This window comes from Eschrichtius robustus, chromosome 2 (genome assembly GCF_028021215.1).
Source record: "Eschrichtius robustus isolate mEscRob2 chromosome 2, mEscRob2.pri, whole genome shotgun sequence".
Classification (NCBI taxonomy): Eukaryota; Metazoa; Chordata; class Mammalia; order Artiodactyla; family Eschrichtiidae; genus Eschrichtius; species Eschrichtius robustus.
This window is the reverse complement of record NC_090825.1, coordinates 166,238,974-166,255,378: the sequence shown is the minus strand read 5'-3', so window position 1 is coordinate 166,255,378 and position 16,405 is coordinate 166,238,974. Positions and strand designations below refer to the sequence as shown.

Genomic DNA, 16,405 nt, shown 5'->3' with positions numbered 1-16,405 from the left:
ATACAACCGAGGGTGAGCACAGGGGTCCCCCAAAGGACAAGTGGAGCCCCGCACTGTGTCCACTCCAGAGGCCGCACCACAAAGCCTGACATTCCCAAAGCACAGTGGATGGGGGTTGGGAACCATTGAGGGAAAGAAAGGCTCCACCGGAGGGCCAGTGTTGCAGCAGCGCACAAGCCGTGAGCAGCCTGTCCCCAGTCTGGGCTCCCTCTGGCCCGGAATGTGGCAGCTTTGCAGAGTACTTTCCTGGATGCCGGGGTTTCCAGAGCTGGCAGTTAAGCCTGTGACAGAAGCATGTGTGGTATAAGCACTTCCTGTATCACACACCTGTCGTTTGTGCACACATGCTCACCTGGACCACCCACTCTAGAGAGGGGGAAACTGAGGCCCAGAAGGGGGCTGTAGCTCCCCAGGGCCACATGGTACTTGAGAGGTGGTTCTTGAGAGGTGGATGTAAGGCGAGTTCCTGCCACGTGGCTCAGACACAAGAAGGGCCTGGGGGCGGGGGGGCGGGTCTCGGGTCCAAGGTAACCTGTGCCCATCGCCCATCCTGCTTGGCCTCCCCCTCCCTCCTGACCGGGGGTTGGCCGATTTCATCTCATGCAACCTCAGGGAGGGACACAGTGGGTGTTCATGGTGAGCGTCTCCAGCCGTTGGAGACAGAGCCTGGGCCGGACCCTACAGATGCCTGAGAACCACCCGCGGAGGAACGGAGCAAGGTCAATCTCCCTCCCGGCTCCACCGCGGCTCGGCTCGCAGGAAACAGCTGTTTACCTGGGTGAGGTGCTCGGCTGGGCGAGCAGCCAGTTCCCGAGCTTCACTTCCCCCTCCGGTGTCGGAGGCCCCCCAGGAAGCCAGGACTGGCGTGGGAGAGCGGGGCGGTGTGGGCGGACAGCAAACGGAGCGCTGCCAGGAGCTGTTTGTGAGGGAACGTGAGCCGGTCTTGTTGTGTACACAGTGTCGACCCTAGCAACCGCCCCAGCCGGCTGGAGCGGACACCCACCCCTCCCCGGGTGCCCAGCTGCCACCCCTCCGTCACAGCACCTGCATCCCAGCCAGGGCAGATTGACGGGCTTTGGGGACCTGGCTGAGGGCCTAGGGCCACCGGTGGTGTCAACCAGGTCACGAGCATCTGCTGTTCCTGGCAAAGTGGAATCGATGCTCCAGCGAGGAAAGGCCAGGTCCCAGCCCTGCTCCAAGGCAGCCGTGGCTGGTCAGGGAGCCCCGGACTCCTGGTTCTGAGGCCTGGCCCAGCGGGACGAATCCCCACGCGAGTGATGGGCAGAGGACTGTGCAGGGATGCAACCACCCCAGACGAAGGCTCTGTAATGCGTGAGGCTGGCGGGACAGGCAGAAGGAGCCTGGGGGCTTGGGCAGGACTCCTTAGAACTCAGGCGGGGTCTGGCAGACCCTCTCGCCCTGTGTGTGCTGTCAGAGGGATTGTACATGCTGCACTTTGAAAGCCAGCACTGCACTTCTGAGCTGGCCTCTCTGATTCAGGCCAGTGGAAAGACAGTTCCTCCTGTGTCCGGGCGTAAATTCGCAGCCTCTGGCCCGCACCCCGGGAACGCAGCCTTTGGCGTGATAAGAAATGGTTCCCCCGGGTGGGTGAGGGGCCTCCTGTACAGGCTCCAGGCTCCAGGTCCACTTGATACTCTTGCTTATTCACAAATTGTCTGAATCAGCTGGTCACGCCCCCTCAAGTTGAAGGAGGCAGTGCCCCCAGGGCGAGTTTCCCTGCCTGGGGAGGGCCACCTGGGCGTCTCGGGTCTCTGATTCTGCTGGTTTTGGTGGAGAGATTCATGGCTCCTTTGAGAATCTGAGTCATGGGGGTGCCACACCCTCTGTGCCTGGTGCCACTGACTCCACTACTTGGGGCCCTCGGGAATGGCGCTCCGCAGGGTGTGCTCAGGAACCACCCCCCCGCTCCCCCCACGCTATAGCTGTCGGTTTCTCTCTTGCAGCTCCAGCTCCAAAAGTCCCAGTACCTGCAGCTGGGCCCAAGCCGTGGCCAGTACTATGGTGGATCCCTGCCCAACGTGAACCAGATTGGGAGCGGCACCGTAGATCTGCCCTTCCAGGTGAGCCCCCATTCCTCTCCCACACCACCTCCCACCTGGAGTGTGTTGCAGTCTGGGCCCTGGCCACAGAGCAAGAGAGCGTGCATGACAGCCTGTGAACAGCTGGGGTCACCGGACAATTGCCGCCGCCCACCCGGCCCCCGCCTACTCCTTCCCCTGGGATGGCCTGGCCAGGCCTCACCCGGATCCCTCCTTCCCATCCCCTGTCAGCAGAGCCCACAGCGAGGCCGAGGTCTGGCTGTGAGTGTTTCGGCAGCCGCTACACCTGTTGGCCGGCTGTGCGGCAGCGGGAACCGCTCAGGGCCTCTGGGGCTTGGCTCCGTCCCGCTTCACTAATCCGCAAGCCCAGCAATTCTCAGAAGGAGGCCCCTCAGCCTGACCCCACTTGTCTGCAAACGTTTTCTGGCAGAGACCCACACAGCACGGCTCCCGCAGGCCGCATAGCTGCCGCGCACGTCCTTATCATAAATATAAGAACAGATAAGGTCCACCGCCTGCCTGGTGCAGGGCCGGCCTCTTCTCCCAGGCCATGTCCCTCGACCCTGGTCTGCAGGTGGAAGTGGGGGCACGGTGGGCCCAGGAACTGGGCCGATAGCTGGGTCCCCCCCTCCAGCACGATGTCTGGACTCTGCAGGGACAGGTCCACCAAACAGCCACGCACTTGTCCCGTTGCTGGGACAGAGCCCCAGAAACAGCCACGTCCGCTAGCATGTTGACAGGCCAGGTGGCGCTGGGTCGGTCCCACAGGGAGCTCAGTCCCCACCCACCCCGCAGTCATTCCCCTGCTTGTAGTCCTCCCACACTGCTGCTGGGATGTGGCAGGGCACCAGCCCAGGGTCCCGCAGGCTGGCTTGGGGTCCGGCTGGCTCAGCTCTGAATCCCCAGGGCCTCTTGGAGCACGGCCCTCCTCAGATGGCCTCCACATCAGAGCAGATAGATGCATGGGGCTGTCATGCTGATCTTGACATGCTCCAAAAGCCTCACCTCTTTGTCAGGGCCCTTTCTAGTTTGGGTTTTCTCCTCTTCTCCCTGGCTCCCCTCTTCCTCTGTTTCCCCATCCCCTCCTCCGTCAAGGACAGTGTCTCTCTGGGCATCCCCAAGCTTGGCCCTGCCTGAGGCCACTGTAGAGCCCCCGAGGGCCGAGGGTGCATGGGGGCCTGTTGGGCTTCCCACTGGGGGGCCAGGCGAGGCAGGAGTGTCTCAAAGTCTTGGTTCTTTGCATTTTCAGCCCAGCGGATATCTGGGGGAGGCTCTGGCAGCGGCTCCTGTCTCTCTGGTAAATGAGCCCCTGGGCTGAGGCCTCGGCATCCCCGGCACGTGTGTGGGCGCTGGGTATTCCTGTGCGGCCGCCCCCGTGGCCCAGCGGGAGGTGTCCCGTCTGCCAAACGGAAGCAGATTCGCTCTGCACCCCCTTGTCTGGGGAAGTGCGTGTGGTCGCGTCGAGAGACCCCTTCCCCGGGGGATCCTAGCATGCGTGCCAACGCTGCATGGTTCGTTCCTGTGACACATGCACACACGCGTGTGCGTGGATCCTAGACTCGGCCTGGCGAGCTGGGCTGTGGCTGGGCCCGAGCTTCTCTGTGCCTCTGGCTCTGCTTCAGCCGCCTTGGTTTCCCCTCTGGGCTTTCAGGCATCTCTGGGAGATGAACGGCCCCTGTCCTCTGGTGTCTGTGCCTGGACAGTGAGGTTCCTACCCTCCCTCGGTCGCTGCCATCTCCCGGGCCCCACAGCCTTTTGGAGGCAGAAGCACAGAAAGACCCAAGCTGGCAGCGTCCTTGCTGGGTCAGAGAAAGACGGGGTCCCCGGACGCCAGGGGTCCCCGGACGCCAGGGAGAGAAGTCAGCCCTGAATGCTAGCCGAGGTGTTCGGACAGGTGGAGAAGAGCAGAGAGCCAGCCAGTGGCAGTCTTCCGGAGGAAATTGCTTTTTGCCTGGCTGCCCAGAGAAGACAGAAGGGCCCGAGGGCCAGATGGCCAGGTAGGAGGCTGGTAGCTGCATCCAGAGCTAGCTAAGGCTGCCAGTCTCGCCCCAGTCAGATGGTGAGGGGCCCATGGCACCAGGGCTGGCAGAGAGCAGGCTCCTGGGGGCCTCAGGAGCATGGAGCCAGGAGCAGGAGCTGGCCGTGACTGGGGGGCCTCATGCCAGCCCTAGGTGCTGGAAGGGAGCCCCGTCCGGCCAAGCTGTGGGCCAGGGCTCCGGAAAGTGCCTGCACTTGGCTGCTGGTGGTGCTGGGACAAGGCCGTGGGGGAGAGTGCGTGGGGGCCGAGTTTCAATCAGGACCAGCCCCAGGCTCCACGAGGAGCCTCCAGGGAGCCAGCACTTGGCCAGGTGGGCCCCTGACGTCCTGGGCTGGAAGCCCTGGGGCTGTCTCTTGGCAGGCCCCTCCAGGGATGACGTAGGTGGGGAGAGGAGGCCGGCCAGGCCCGGAGAGAGAGGGCGGAGGCCTGTCTGCACCTGGCGAGGCTGGGAGGAGGTGCTCGGGCCGTCTGCACCCCTGGCACCCTGGCCGGCTCCGGGCCCCGAGCTTGCGCCGCTCTGCCTGGCCCGTGCATGCCAGCTGCACTGCACGCCTGCCGCCCCGGCACCTGGAACCCCAGCTCGCCGCCACCCCTACAGTGCTCGGAGGCTGGGGGCAGGGGCCGAGGAGGAAAGGAAGCCCGTCTGGAGTAGCCGAGGGTGCCTCCAGAACTGGGCAGGGGGGTTGTGGAGGGACCCTGAGGTCAGATCCTGGGGGCAGAGCTGGGGTCGGATCTTGGACCACAGCTGGTAACCGTGGTTTGGGTTTCCTCTCTTTTTTTCCATCTCTTCCTCTCCTCCCTCCCCACCCCCAGACACCCTTCCAGTCCTCAGGCCTGGACACCAGCCGAACTACCCGGCACCATGGGCTGGTGGACAGAGTGTACCGGGAGCGTGGCCGCCTTGGCTCCCCACATCGCCGGCCCCTGTCAGTGGACAAACATGGAAGGCAGATATCCTTTTCCCAGAGGATGGGGGTGGGGGGGGCGGGGACCACTTCATCCAGCTGATGGACCTGACTGCTGCCAGCTCTGTGATAGAATCAGGGCCTCTCCAGTCCTCCAGGGCTACCGGGCCCCACCAAGAGGGGGTGCCATTGCATGGCAACCCTGGAAGACTTCCTGGAGGAGGCAGTGCAAGCTGAGGAGCCTTTAGCCAGGCGGGGGCTAGGGGAGCACAGGGAACAATGACACAGAGGAGGCCACTGGAGCACACAGCCTGAGATGAGAGTTGGGAGGGTACGCTCAGATGCCTGACTGGGCAGTGGGGCCCAAGAAGGCTGTGAGCAGGGCACCCACACGTCAGGGCCATGGTGGTGGACCTCTCTGGAGGCCATATGGAGCCAAGGCAGTGGGGCCAAGGGGGATCTGAGCCAGACACAGATCAGAGGGAGGCTTGATCTGAAGACACAGAATTTGCCTTTGCACCTCTGCCAAGCAGAGAGGTTGTCAGGAATGCCCCCCCACCACCACTGACTTGGCTGCCCCTTAGTACTTAACCAGCCAGGCTCCCCCGCCACTAGGGTCTGAATGGCTGCTCCTGGGAACCCCGGCTCTCTAGAACAGAGAAGTCTGTTCTTTCCTGGTTCTCGTTTCCATGGGCTAGGGGAGCCTGAGCAACTGGGCGCCAGACCAAGCCCTTGGGCCCTGGGAGTCACCCCGTCAGCCCAAAGAGTCAAGACTGGGGTCAGCTGAACTAGACTCCCTGCAGCCCCCCCTGCGGGCCCCCGTTTCATGGCTGAGGCCCCTCTTGGAAGGGGTGCAGCCTGCACGTGCGCTTGCAGGGGGTGAGTGCTGAGTGCTAGGTGGATGGGGCTGCACCCTGGGGGCTGCTCGCAGCCAGGCAGGAAAGGCCCCCGCCCCGAGGCCCCAGCTGTTTGCCGGCTCCCAGCAGCCTGGCTACTCGGGCTGGCCAGCGCAGGGTTCTTGGGGCTCAGGGCAGGGCCTCAGCCGACAGCACCATCCCCTTAACTCATACTCACGCGGACAGCTGCCCATATGGCACCGTGTACCTCTCGCCACCTGCAGACACCAGCTGGAGAAGGTCAGTGACCCAGAGCCAACCCCCAGCCCTCTCATTGGAAACAAAACTATACTTTCATCGTGGCCGTGCTTGGAAAACCAATACGCAGTCACTTAAAAATGACAAAACTTAGAAGCATCCAGAAGTTTCTAGAAATCAGCTCTATCCTTGTAAACAATGAGGTCACAGTTTTGGGGTCTTCCAGGGATTTTTTTTTCCCCTCTATTTATGACTTTTTTTTTCCTTTTCTTTTTTAAACAAAGTTGGGATTGTAGTGAATATTCAGTGTTGTCACTTGCTTTATTTAATTTAATGCTCTGTTATGATTGTTTCCCACATTCCTGAAAAGCCACAGAAAATTTGATTGGAAAAGTATTATATATTTATTACTAGAAGATTAGGAAAATACATAAATGCATCTAGAAGATGAAAAAAAAAGTCCATAATGCGATCATCTAGGAAGATCTAAGATAACAACAATAATATAGTTAATATAAATACCTACAATAACACAGGTGATAGTTGCACACCAGTGTGAATGTACTTAATGACATAGAAGTGTATACTTAAAAATGGTTAAAAAGACAAATTTTGTATTTATTTTACCACACATACACAAAAAAACATATGTAGGTGACTTCAGTAAACAAAGACCCAAAGTAAGCAAGCTGTTAAAAAAAAACACAGCACAAAATATATCATTCAATTAGGGACTTCCGTAATTAGGGACTTCCCTGGTGGCGCAGTGGTTGAGAATCTGCCTGCCAATGCAGGGGACACGGGTTTGAGCCCTGGTCCGGGAAGATCCCACATGACGCGGAGCAGCTAAGCCCGTGAGCCACAACTATTGAGCCTGTGCTCTAGAGCCCGTCAGCCACAACTACTGAGCCTGTGTGCCACAACTACTGCAGCCCGCGCGCCTAGAGCCCAAGCTCTGCAACAAGAGAAGCCACTGCAGTGAGAAGCCCACGCACCGCAACGAAGAGCAGCCCCCGCTCGCCGCAAGTAGAGAAAGCCCACGCGCAGCAACTAAGACCCAACAACGAAGACCCAATGCAGCCAAAAATAAATAAATAAATAAATAAATAAATTTAAAAAATAATGTAATTAAGTGCCCACCAAGCACGTGTTCATGTACCAGGTCCTATTTCAACCATCACATACATCAACTGATGTAAGACGCACAGACGTCTGTGGAGTTGGTGCTGTTATCCTCCCCATTTTAGGCATAAGAAAGCGCGCAGAGAGGTCAGAACACTTGCTCGGGGACAGACAGCTGGTGGGGAGCCAGGATCCCCCTGCCTCCTCACAGCTCAGCTGGCCCCAGGGTCAGAGACAGCCTGGTCCTCTGTAACCTGCTGTTGTCCTTGAACCAAGTTTCCTCCACGTCACTCTCAGTGTCTGGGACATCCCCGTTGGGTGTGTGTGGCTCTTTCCCCAAATTGGCTATGCAGCTGGACCTGCCCTTTGCGTGTCTGCCCAGCTCCCCATGGCTGCCCCTGGTTTCCTAGGCAGCTGAGGGGTTTTTCTGGGGACCCTCCCTCCAGGCACCTGCAGCTGGGGGCAGATTGTGTTATTGGGGCAGAGAGTGGAGCCTCTCCCAGACTCCTGGGAGCACTGGGCTGGTTGGAGCAAGACCCCCCTTGGCCGTTGGTCACCAGTAGGGGACTCCATGATGGGTTCATACCCCCAAGGCTGGGCCACTGTGGGACTGTCAGGCCCCCTCTCTTCAGGGTTTCAGCAGGAAAGCACTACCCTTTCCCTAAAGCCGCGAAGGCCATCGAAGGGGCAGGTATGGGCAGGGGCTGGTTAGGAACGGAGGGACAGCTGTGCTGCAGCCTTTGCAGACGAAAACCACAATCGCTGTTGTGGTTCTTCAGGGTTTTTGCTCAGGTATGCAGCTCACAAAAATGACCCATGACTGCCACCGTGTTCCATCGGGTGGGTCCCAGATAGAGTGGAGCCAGGACTGTCCCTTTGTCCCCTTTGGGGCCAAGGCTCACTGTCTCTCTCCTCTCCCCAGGACCAATTCTGACTCTGCCCTGCACCAGAGCACAATGACGCCCACCCAGCCAGAGCCTTTTACGGGTGGGTCCCAGGACGCACACCAGAAAAAAGGTATCAACAGGGCCCATGGGTGTCTTTCCTGGGGTCAGGCAAGTCCAGTGGGTGACCGCTGTGCTCCCAGAGGTCACAAATATGTAGGTGGACAGACCTGAGAAGGAAGACTCGGCAGGTGCTGTGGGACAAGGGGAGGGGTTCAGGGAAACTTTGAGATGGCGCTATTTGAGTTGGATTTTGAGGAGTGGGTAGAAGTTTTCTAGGCAGAGAAAACAGTCCCTGCAAACTCAGATTGGCTTCTGATTATGGATTCAGGGTATGGCCGTGCAGTCTGGGGGCCTTGCAGATTCTTTCAAATGTTGGGAGCAGCAACCCCGGGGAAAAGGGGCATTTATCAGCTCGTGACCAACAGTCGGAACTAGATGTGCAGCTTCAGGTACCGTTTGATCCAGGGCTTCACGCTGGATTGTTTCCCGGCTCTGATGCTCAGAACCTCTTGGTTCACAGGGTCTGTCCTGGCAACAGTGGGTGGAAAAGAGGCTAACTGTTCCCTAACTCTTGTCCAGAGCCTCCTTTCCAACTGGGTCATGCACACACCCCTGCAGCTGGGGCAGATCTGTGCCCAGGCCTCAGTTCCTCCTTGGAGCCAGGTATGGAGGCAGCATCCCTGGGACCTTCCAGGAAGGTACATGGCATCTTAAAAACTGGGGCAGTGTCACCCAGAGAGGGGAGTGTGACGCTGTGAGGCCAGCCCTAGAAACCCATGTGGGCCTGATCTGCTCCAAGACACTGAAACCAGACAGTTAATCATTTACACTGCAGGTCCAAACGTTTACCACTTTTTTGGTAGCATTTCACTGTGCGAGTATGTAAACATACCGGGGAGATTTTGCTGATAGAAGAAGGATGGTCAACCAGAACTTCACCCCTCGGTGGGCAGGGGCTCCCCTCATGTGATCTTTCCAGCTCATTGGGCATCAGAGGCGAGATTGCAGAAGGGAATGTCTCCATAATAAAGGCGACGGTTCCAAATGCCTAGGGGTGATGAGAATGGACCTGGCACTTCCTTCCTGTTCCTGATGCTGGGGGCAATTCAGAGGGCGCTGTCTATCCTGAGGGGGGTCCTCCAGGAACTTGGGGCTTTGGGAGTGGGTGAGTGGGCTTTGCCCTCCCCAGGGACTCTTTGTGACCGTGAAAGGACCCCTGGCAGCTCAGAGTCCAGTTGGCCTTGGTGGGGGGCGGGGGGACACACATCACCTCTCCCCGTTCCTCTAGGAGGGGCCCAGGCAGTAATGAAGTCTGGTGTTAGCCTGGCTGTCCTCCCATCCCCCAGTCCAGGTTTCTAGAAGGAGGAATTAACCTCGTCCTTCTAATTGTGTTCGTAGTGGTGCTATTGCAGGTGAAAAACTGAACCTCCAACAGGCATAAAGAAATTGGATCTCATAAAGAACGTGTTTAATCTCACCTTAACTGAAAGTTGTAAGGAAAGGGGCCTTCAGGCACAGCTGGTTCCAGGGCCTCGAACGATGCCCATCCAGTCCCTCAGACCTTCTGTCTCCTCCTTTCCTCCTCTGGGACTGGTTGGCATTGCAGCTAACTCACGGAGCCGTAGCTACCATGGTTGGATCGACCTCAGACTACGTTGAGCTACGTGGCTTGGTGCCAAAAGCCCAAGAGGGGCCCGGCCTCTGGGTGCTGACAGCCCAGAGGGGGAGGCAGGTGTCCACAGGGCTGTAGGTGGGGTGCACGGGGTGAGGCGGCCAGTCATGGGAGACGAGGAGAGATTCTTGGCTGTTCTCTGCAGCCCGAGGCCCGAGTGGGTCCTGTGAGGGGCAGAGTCGACACACGTCCTTAGCTCCAGAGCTTTCATTTTCATTTCTTTTTAAGTCACAGGTTCTCTGACTTTTTTTTTTTTTTTAACTTTTCTTTTTCTTTCTTTCTTTCTTTTTTTTTTTTTTTAAGGAAACTCTTTTTTACTTTAGTACAATCCCCAGAAGTTACTGTTGGGGCAGTTACATTCATATCACGGTCGTGACTCTATAGGTCAGGGAAGTGCCCTCCTGGTGCCCCCACGCAGCTGCAAAGATTCCTTTTCTGCTTCTCCTTCTCCAACCCCACCCCACCCCAGTCTTACTATTAACAGTCCCTGGAATGGAGGAGACCACATCAGAGATGGACAAGAACCTTTCCAAGCAAGCATGGGACACCAAGAAGGTAAGAGCCTAAGGGTTTTCGGAAGTGGTTTTACTTCTTGATCTTTTTTTTTTTTTTTTTTTTAATAGCACAACCCACGTGAAGATGGTGGAATAGCACATTGGGGGAGCGTCGCCTTCCCTGAAGTGTGAACCTCCTTCAATTTTTTTTTTTTGGCTTTGCTGCACAGCATGCGGGATCTTAGTTCCCCAACCCGGGATTGAACCTGGGCCCTTGGCAGTGAGTGCTCGGAGTCCTAAGCACTGGACCACCAGGGAATTGCCTAAACCTCATTCAGTTTTGACCAGTCGCATAAGCCTTGAATACTAATGGCAGGCCTGTTATGCTGGTGAAAACCATGTAAAGAATTAAAATCTATGTTCACTTTGGCAGCATGTATACTAAAATTGGAACAGTGCAGGGAAGATTAACATGGCCCCTGTACAAGGATGACGTGCAGATTCACACAGTGTTCCATATTTTTATGTGTAGTGATGGATGTTAACTATTAACTAGACTTACTGTGGTGATCACTGCAGTATATACAAATATCGGATTATGATGTTGTACACCTGAAACTAATATAATATTATATGCCAATTATACCTCAATGAAAAAAGAAAGAAAGAAATTGAAGCCAGGGAAGTAAAGTGATTTGCCCGAGGCTGTGAAGATACTTAGGGTTTAGAACGTATACCTCCTAATTTTTAGCCTGTGATCGTTCTACTAACCCACGGTATTGGGTAATTATCATCGTTTATCGTCATTCTTTTTTTTTTTTTTTTTTCTGTTGCACCGCACAGCACGCGGGATCTTATTTCCCCAACCAGGGATTAAAATTGTGCCCCCTGCAGTAGAAGCACGGAATCCGAACCACTGGACCTCCAGGGAATTCCCTGTCGTCATTCTTAAACATAAACTTCCATTCACTTGCACAATAATTGCAGCTTTTATTCGAGTACAGAGTCTGCTTGGAATTCCCAATTGGATTGGGATTTCTGTGTTATTTCCAGGTCCAGAAACAAATTTCTCAAGTTCAGCCTACAAAAATGTCTAGTGATAAGATAGAATTCGTGCCATGAATACAGATTTCAACGAATTTGAATAGAACAAAAATGCATTTAACACTAAAGCGATTTTGAATGTTTTTTTTAAAAAAATTGAAACCCATTGCCGGTCAAGTTGCAGTGAAGGGGCAGCAACGAGAATTGCTCGTCCCTGTCAGGAACTCGGAGGCAGATGATGAATGAGCAAACAGCACTATGTTCCTCAAAGGCATGTGTTCAGAACGTTTGGAATCAACAGGAAACAGCCTGGATGTTCGACAGTAGGGGATTTATAAGGAAATTGTCCTCAGTCCCTCGTGTGGAAAGCTCTGTGTGTATGAGTTGGGATCTTTGAAGGAATTTTAAAGGCGTGAGAGACTTGTGATAAAACTGGTATGTGGAAAGAGCAGGATAAAGCTGTTTAGAAAGGCACAAGACATGTAAAGATGCCCACAGATCCCTGGGTGTGCAGGACCAGGCTCTGGGGGAGACCCGAGTGCAGCTCTGAGCAGCACTATTGGCCTTTTAATCGCCATCTGCATGTTCCAGTTTTGCACAAGGAACGCATATGATTTTCAAACGTGGGGGGAAAAACTTAAAAATTCTAACAACCCAAACAAAGTCAAAAAGTAACTGAAACGTCTAGTTGCAGAGAGGTGCGTCAGTAAGGACAGCAGGGTCCCTACACATGCCCAAATGTGGTGCTGCCATAAAGAAAGTGAAGATGGCCAGCGTCGTGACTCTGGGGAGGGGGACGGCCCCAGCATCCTGGGAGTGAGAAGATGGTGGCAGAGCCCAGCATCTTGGCGAGACTTCCTTTAACTGCTGCTCGAAACGATGCATCTGTGAGGATGTCAGTAAAGGAATTCCTGTGGATTCGTTGGGGGTGGGGTGGGGGGTGATGGGTGAATTTTTAATACTGTTTAGAAATCTGTTAGGATCCCATAACATTCGTGGAATGCTTTTGAAAAGATTTTTTAGAAAAAGTCATTGTCAAAGTGCTTTGTAAAAAATCTGGTAATGAAGCGAGTGTTTACTCACGGAATTAAGGAGCCTGTGGCCAAGTAGAAACCCGTTCCTCCGGCATTCCCTGCAGGGGCTAAATGCCTGCTGGTCACGTGTCCCCCCCCTTAGGCTCCCCAGTCACTGCCAGTCAGGCCTCCCCCACCCCACCGCACTGGGTGTGTGCATGGGAGGCAGGCCTAGCCCCCCCCCACCCCCGCCGGTGTGTCCACGCTCCTGTAACGCGTCAGCCAGGAGTGTCTGCCCCAGGGCCCGAGAGGCAGAGAGGAATAAGGGAACATGACACAGCCAAGCCCTCCACTGGCATGCCAGGTTCTGTTCAGTCATGCCTGCTGCCATCGGAAGAGAGTTTCCTCCTTTGTCCTTGAACAGGTCTGGGGACCCTGCCTGGAGCCTGCAGTTCTTGGATGGCGATAGTGTCCCGGGTTCACAGAAGGGGAAACAGGGTTTCTCTGAGACCCTCTCCCCGGGGCTGGTCTCCAGGGCAGCCACGGTCTCTGTCCTTGGGCCGCGTGGGCCAGGGAGCACGTCAGCACCAGGGTCGCCGTGGGAGTCGCAGCTCTGGGGCACCGCACCGCTGGAAGGCGGGTCAGCAGGGGGCGTGGGGAGCACCCTCTGTGTTATTTAGGGCATGCGGTTTGAGCCTCCTCAGGCTTCTCCACGTGGTGTCCTTCCTTGCCATGGACAGAGGCGCACAAAACAGAGGCAGCCCCTGCCACTGGAGCCCTGTCTGTCTTGATTCAGGAGTGACACAGGGTGTTAGCCTGGAGGCCCCTGGGTTTTCAGTGGCCCTGCCCCCCGGCTGGCTGCTAACAGCCATGGTACAGCCCTGGGGGGTTCAGATGTGAAGAGTGGGCAAGCTTCCTCTTCTTCCCCAATGCCTGCTCTCACAGGGGACCACACCACCCGTGGGCTGTGCCCACAGGTAGACAGAGTTGAAGCTGGGAGGGGGCTGTAGAAAGACCATCTCCACACAACTCTTGGTTTTGCCCCTGGGTGTGTCTGGGGCAGGCCCCCCCAATCCCATGGGGCCACGTGTTCTTCATCTGCAGGTAAACTCCATTCTTGTTGAGCATTTCTTAGCCCTGGTGGGGAGAAGCCATGTTGTGAGGAGGAGCAGCGCACATGAGGAGGCCAGCTCAGCCTCTGCTGTCTTCTCTTTCAGACGGGGTCCAGGCCCAAGTCCTGCGAGGTCCCTGGAATCAAGTAAGTCTCAGCAGGGCCCACCCTGTGTGCCCAAGGCCACCCTGGGCTGCTTGGACGATGCTAGGGCTTCCCCTCCGCTCATGAGGCTACAAATCCTGACAAGAGGGGAACTGTGCCGCTGGCAGCCACCCAGCAAGCCCCACCGCAGGGGGACACTCCTTCCCTTCCTTCCCTGAGATGACAGAGCCCCTGTCCTAGCCCCAGCACACTTACCCCTCAGACACACCCTTTTCCTGGGCAGTGGGAGGACCCTCACCCCGGCCCCCATCCCACAGGGATAGGCTGCTTCCTGAGGTTCCACTGGAGGTGCTGACAGTCGTTTCTCCAGCAGGGCAGTGCCTAGTTATGGGGTGTCATTTTGCGCCTGCGAATTTTTTTGCACCAGCCTTCTCCTGCCCCTGCCACAGCTTTCGTGGGAGAACAGGCCAGCCGCCACCCCGAGAGCTCACCGCCCCCTCTGTCTGGCCTTTCCCCCCAGCATCTTTCCATCTGCCGACCAGGAAAACACTACAGCCCTGATCCCTGCCACCCACAACACGGGGGGCTCCTTGCCTGACCTGACCAACATCCACTTCCCCTCCCCCCTCCCGACCCCGCTGGACCCCGAGGAGCCCACCTTCCCTGCGCTGAGCAGCTCCAGCAGCACCGGCAACCTCGCAGCCAACCTGACACACCTGGGCATCGGTGGTGCCGGCCAGGGTAAGGCCGGGCTGGGTGGCGGGGACACTCCCTTCCCTGACAGAGGTCACTGTCTAGTGAGAATGACAAGTGTGTTTGAATGATGACTTAGCAGAGTCACGTCCAAAATGCCAGGCATGGGGGTGGAGCACAGAGTCCACCAGGGGGGTTCAGGGTTGCCAGGCTGACCCAAAGGGAAAGGCATCTGGGCAGAAGGCACAGCCTGGGCAGAGGACCAGGGCTGGGAAAGCTCATGCCCCCAGGGATGGGACCATGGTTCTTAGGGGGGGCTGGGGGCTTCAGAGAGTTCGGGTGGGCCAGGCTTTCCTCATGCCCCTCATCAAGGGACAGGCCTGATCTGTTCCTCTCCCCCACCTCTCCCACTCCCCCCACCCCGACCCCCCAATCCCCCGACCATGGCTGCCTGCTTAGGATGCGCCAGCCCGGCCCCTTCCCCTGAGGGCGTTTCATGGGCCCCTGGCCTGTCCCAGTATCCCCCGGTGCTGCCCCAACCCTGTTCCTCCTCGGGACTTCTGGCAGCACCGTCCTCCTATGACTCAGGCAGGGACCCTGGAGGTGTCCTCCTCCACTCAGACCCTCTCCCCTGCGTGGCCTCCATCTGCTTGCTCCCCGCCCAGCCCCTGCCTCTTCTCCACCCAGAAGGGCCATCAGCTCGTGGCCCTCCTCTGGTCAGGACCTTGCACAGCACCTCAATTTCCTCCCTAGTGAAAGCTTGAGACCCCCAGGGCCCCCTAATTCCTGCTCCCCATGCTGACTCCTCTCCAGCCAACAGGCTTACCGCTGACCACCGTGGGGCCTTTGCACATGCCACCCCACCCACACAGCGCTCCTCCTCCAGGCTCCTCACCCCATTCCCTACGCAGACCGCCTCCCCTCCCCTCTGCAGGCCTTCCTGACTCCCTGCCCATGCCCCTGCCCCCTCTCACGCTGGGTTGCTTTTCTGCAACCCAGTGACACTGTTGAGTCACTATTTTGCTCTTTCGTCTGTCCTCTGGGCTGGGCCTTGATCTCCCACACCCTTGCTCTGACCCCTCTACCCACGTTGACTGTGGGAGGCATGGGTTTGCGCCCAGGGAGGAGACAGGACGGGCCCCCAACAGCCTGGTGGTGGGACGGGCAGGAGGGGCCGTGGGGACTCACGTGTGTCCCCACATGTCTCCGGACTCGGCGGTCGGTGAGAGCACTGCCTCGCTGTGCCCTCACTGTGTCCTGGAGCCACAGCACAGGTCAGCGCTCACCCCGTCCACAGGCCCACGGCACCTCCGCCCCGAGCATGGTGGGTAGCGCCGCGCAGCGTTTTCTGAGAGAGAATCACACACTCAAATTTGTGTTTGCCACACTTCCTCTGACTGCCCCGGGGAGAAGCTGACTGTGAGGAATGGGCGGCAGCCCCTGGACCAGGGCAGAGCCCCATTGGGAGCTTTGCAGAGAGATTTCAGGGTGAAATTGGCCAGCCTTGGAGCCGGGTTGATTCAGGGAGTGAAGGAGAGCAAGGAGCCCGGAGTCATTCCCGGCTTTGGTGCCGACCGGGCCAGGGCCAGGTGAGGGTTGTTGAGGGTGGTGCAGACGTTCCCTAGGTATTTAGGCGAGGAGATAGAGGCCAGAGTGGTGAAGAGGAGAGTGACATTCTGCCTGATGCCATTCAGGCTGTGTTCTTTTTCCCATGCACCTGGCCCCGTGCCCACTGAGGCTCAGCCATCGGGCAGAGGATACTGGCCCTGGCCGTGTGCACCCCACTCACCCACCCACACCTCCAGGGAAGGCCCAGAAGGCAAAACGAGCAGATTCAGGGGAGCCCCAGATCCGTGGCCCTCCCAAGACACCAGTGGGTGGGCAGCGTCCACAGATGCCTGTGCAAGGCAAGAAATCAGAAGGCCGGCCCTGGGGCTGCTGGCCCTCCAGCAGAGAGTTGCTGTTTCCCGGCCCCCGTTTTTCTCCTCACGCCTTGGCAGCAGCCTCCAGGGCACCACCCCCTCTGCTGGAGGGCCCTTGGCAGCCCCCCAGGGCCCGCCCGGGAGCCTCGCACCTCCAGCCCACGCCGAGTCTAAACAAGTACAGG

General features: G+C 57.5%; 1 protein-coding gene and 1 non-coding gene across 8 annotated transcripts in view; both read left to right on the top strand.

The window, feature by feature from the left end:
- Window positions 1–16,405, top strand: part of CRTC1 (CREB regulated transcription coactivator 1) — a 73,002-nt gene that overhangs the window by 42,916 nt on the left and 13,681 nt on the right. For 3 of the 7 annotated variants that reach the window (XM_068536690.1, XM_068536689.1, XM_068536686.1), the window contains exons 2-9: window positions 1,965–2,081; window positions 3,310–3,357; window positions 4,912–5,049; window positions 6,078–6,139; window positions 8,142–8,236; window positions 10,308–10,393; window positions 13,607–13,647; window positions 14,126–14,346. In XM_068536690.1, coding sequence (XP_068392791.1) covers window positions 1,965–2,081; window positions 3,310–3,357; window positions 4,912–5,049; window positions 6,078–6,139; window positions 8,142–8,236; window positions 10,308–10,393; window positions 13,607–13,647; window positions 14,126–14,346 — 808 coding nt within the window. The remainder of the gene's footprint in view (window positions 1–1,964; window positions 2,082–3,309; window positions 3,358–4,911; window positions 5,050–6,077; window positions 6,140–8,141; window positions 8,237–10,307; window positions 10,394–13,606; window positions 13,648–14,125; window positions 14,347–16,405) is intronic. The other 4 variants (XM_068536692.1, XM_068536691.1, XM_068536688.1 and 1 more) reach the window with 2 other exon arrangements.
- On the top strand, window positions 10,750–10,856 carry LOC137760321 (U6 spliceosomal RNA). The gene has a single exon (XR_011073283.1). It is a non-coding gene; the product is annotated as a U6 spliceosomal RNA (small nuclear RNA).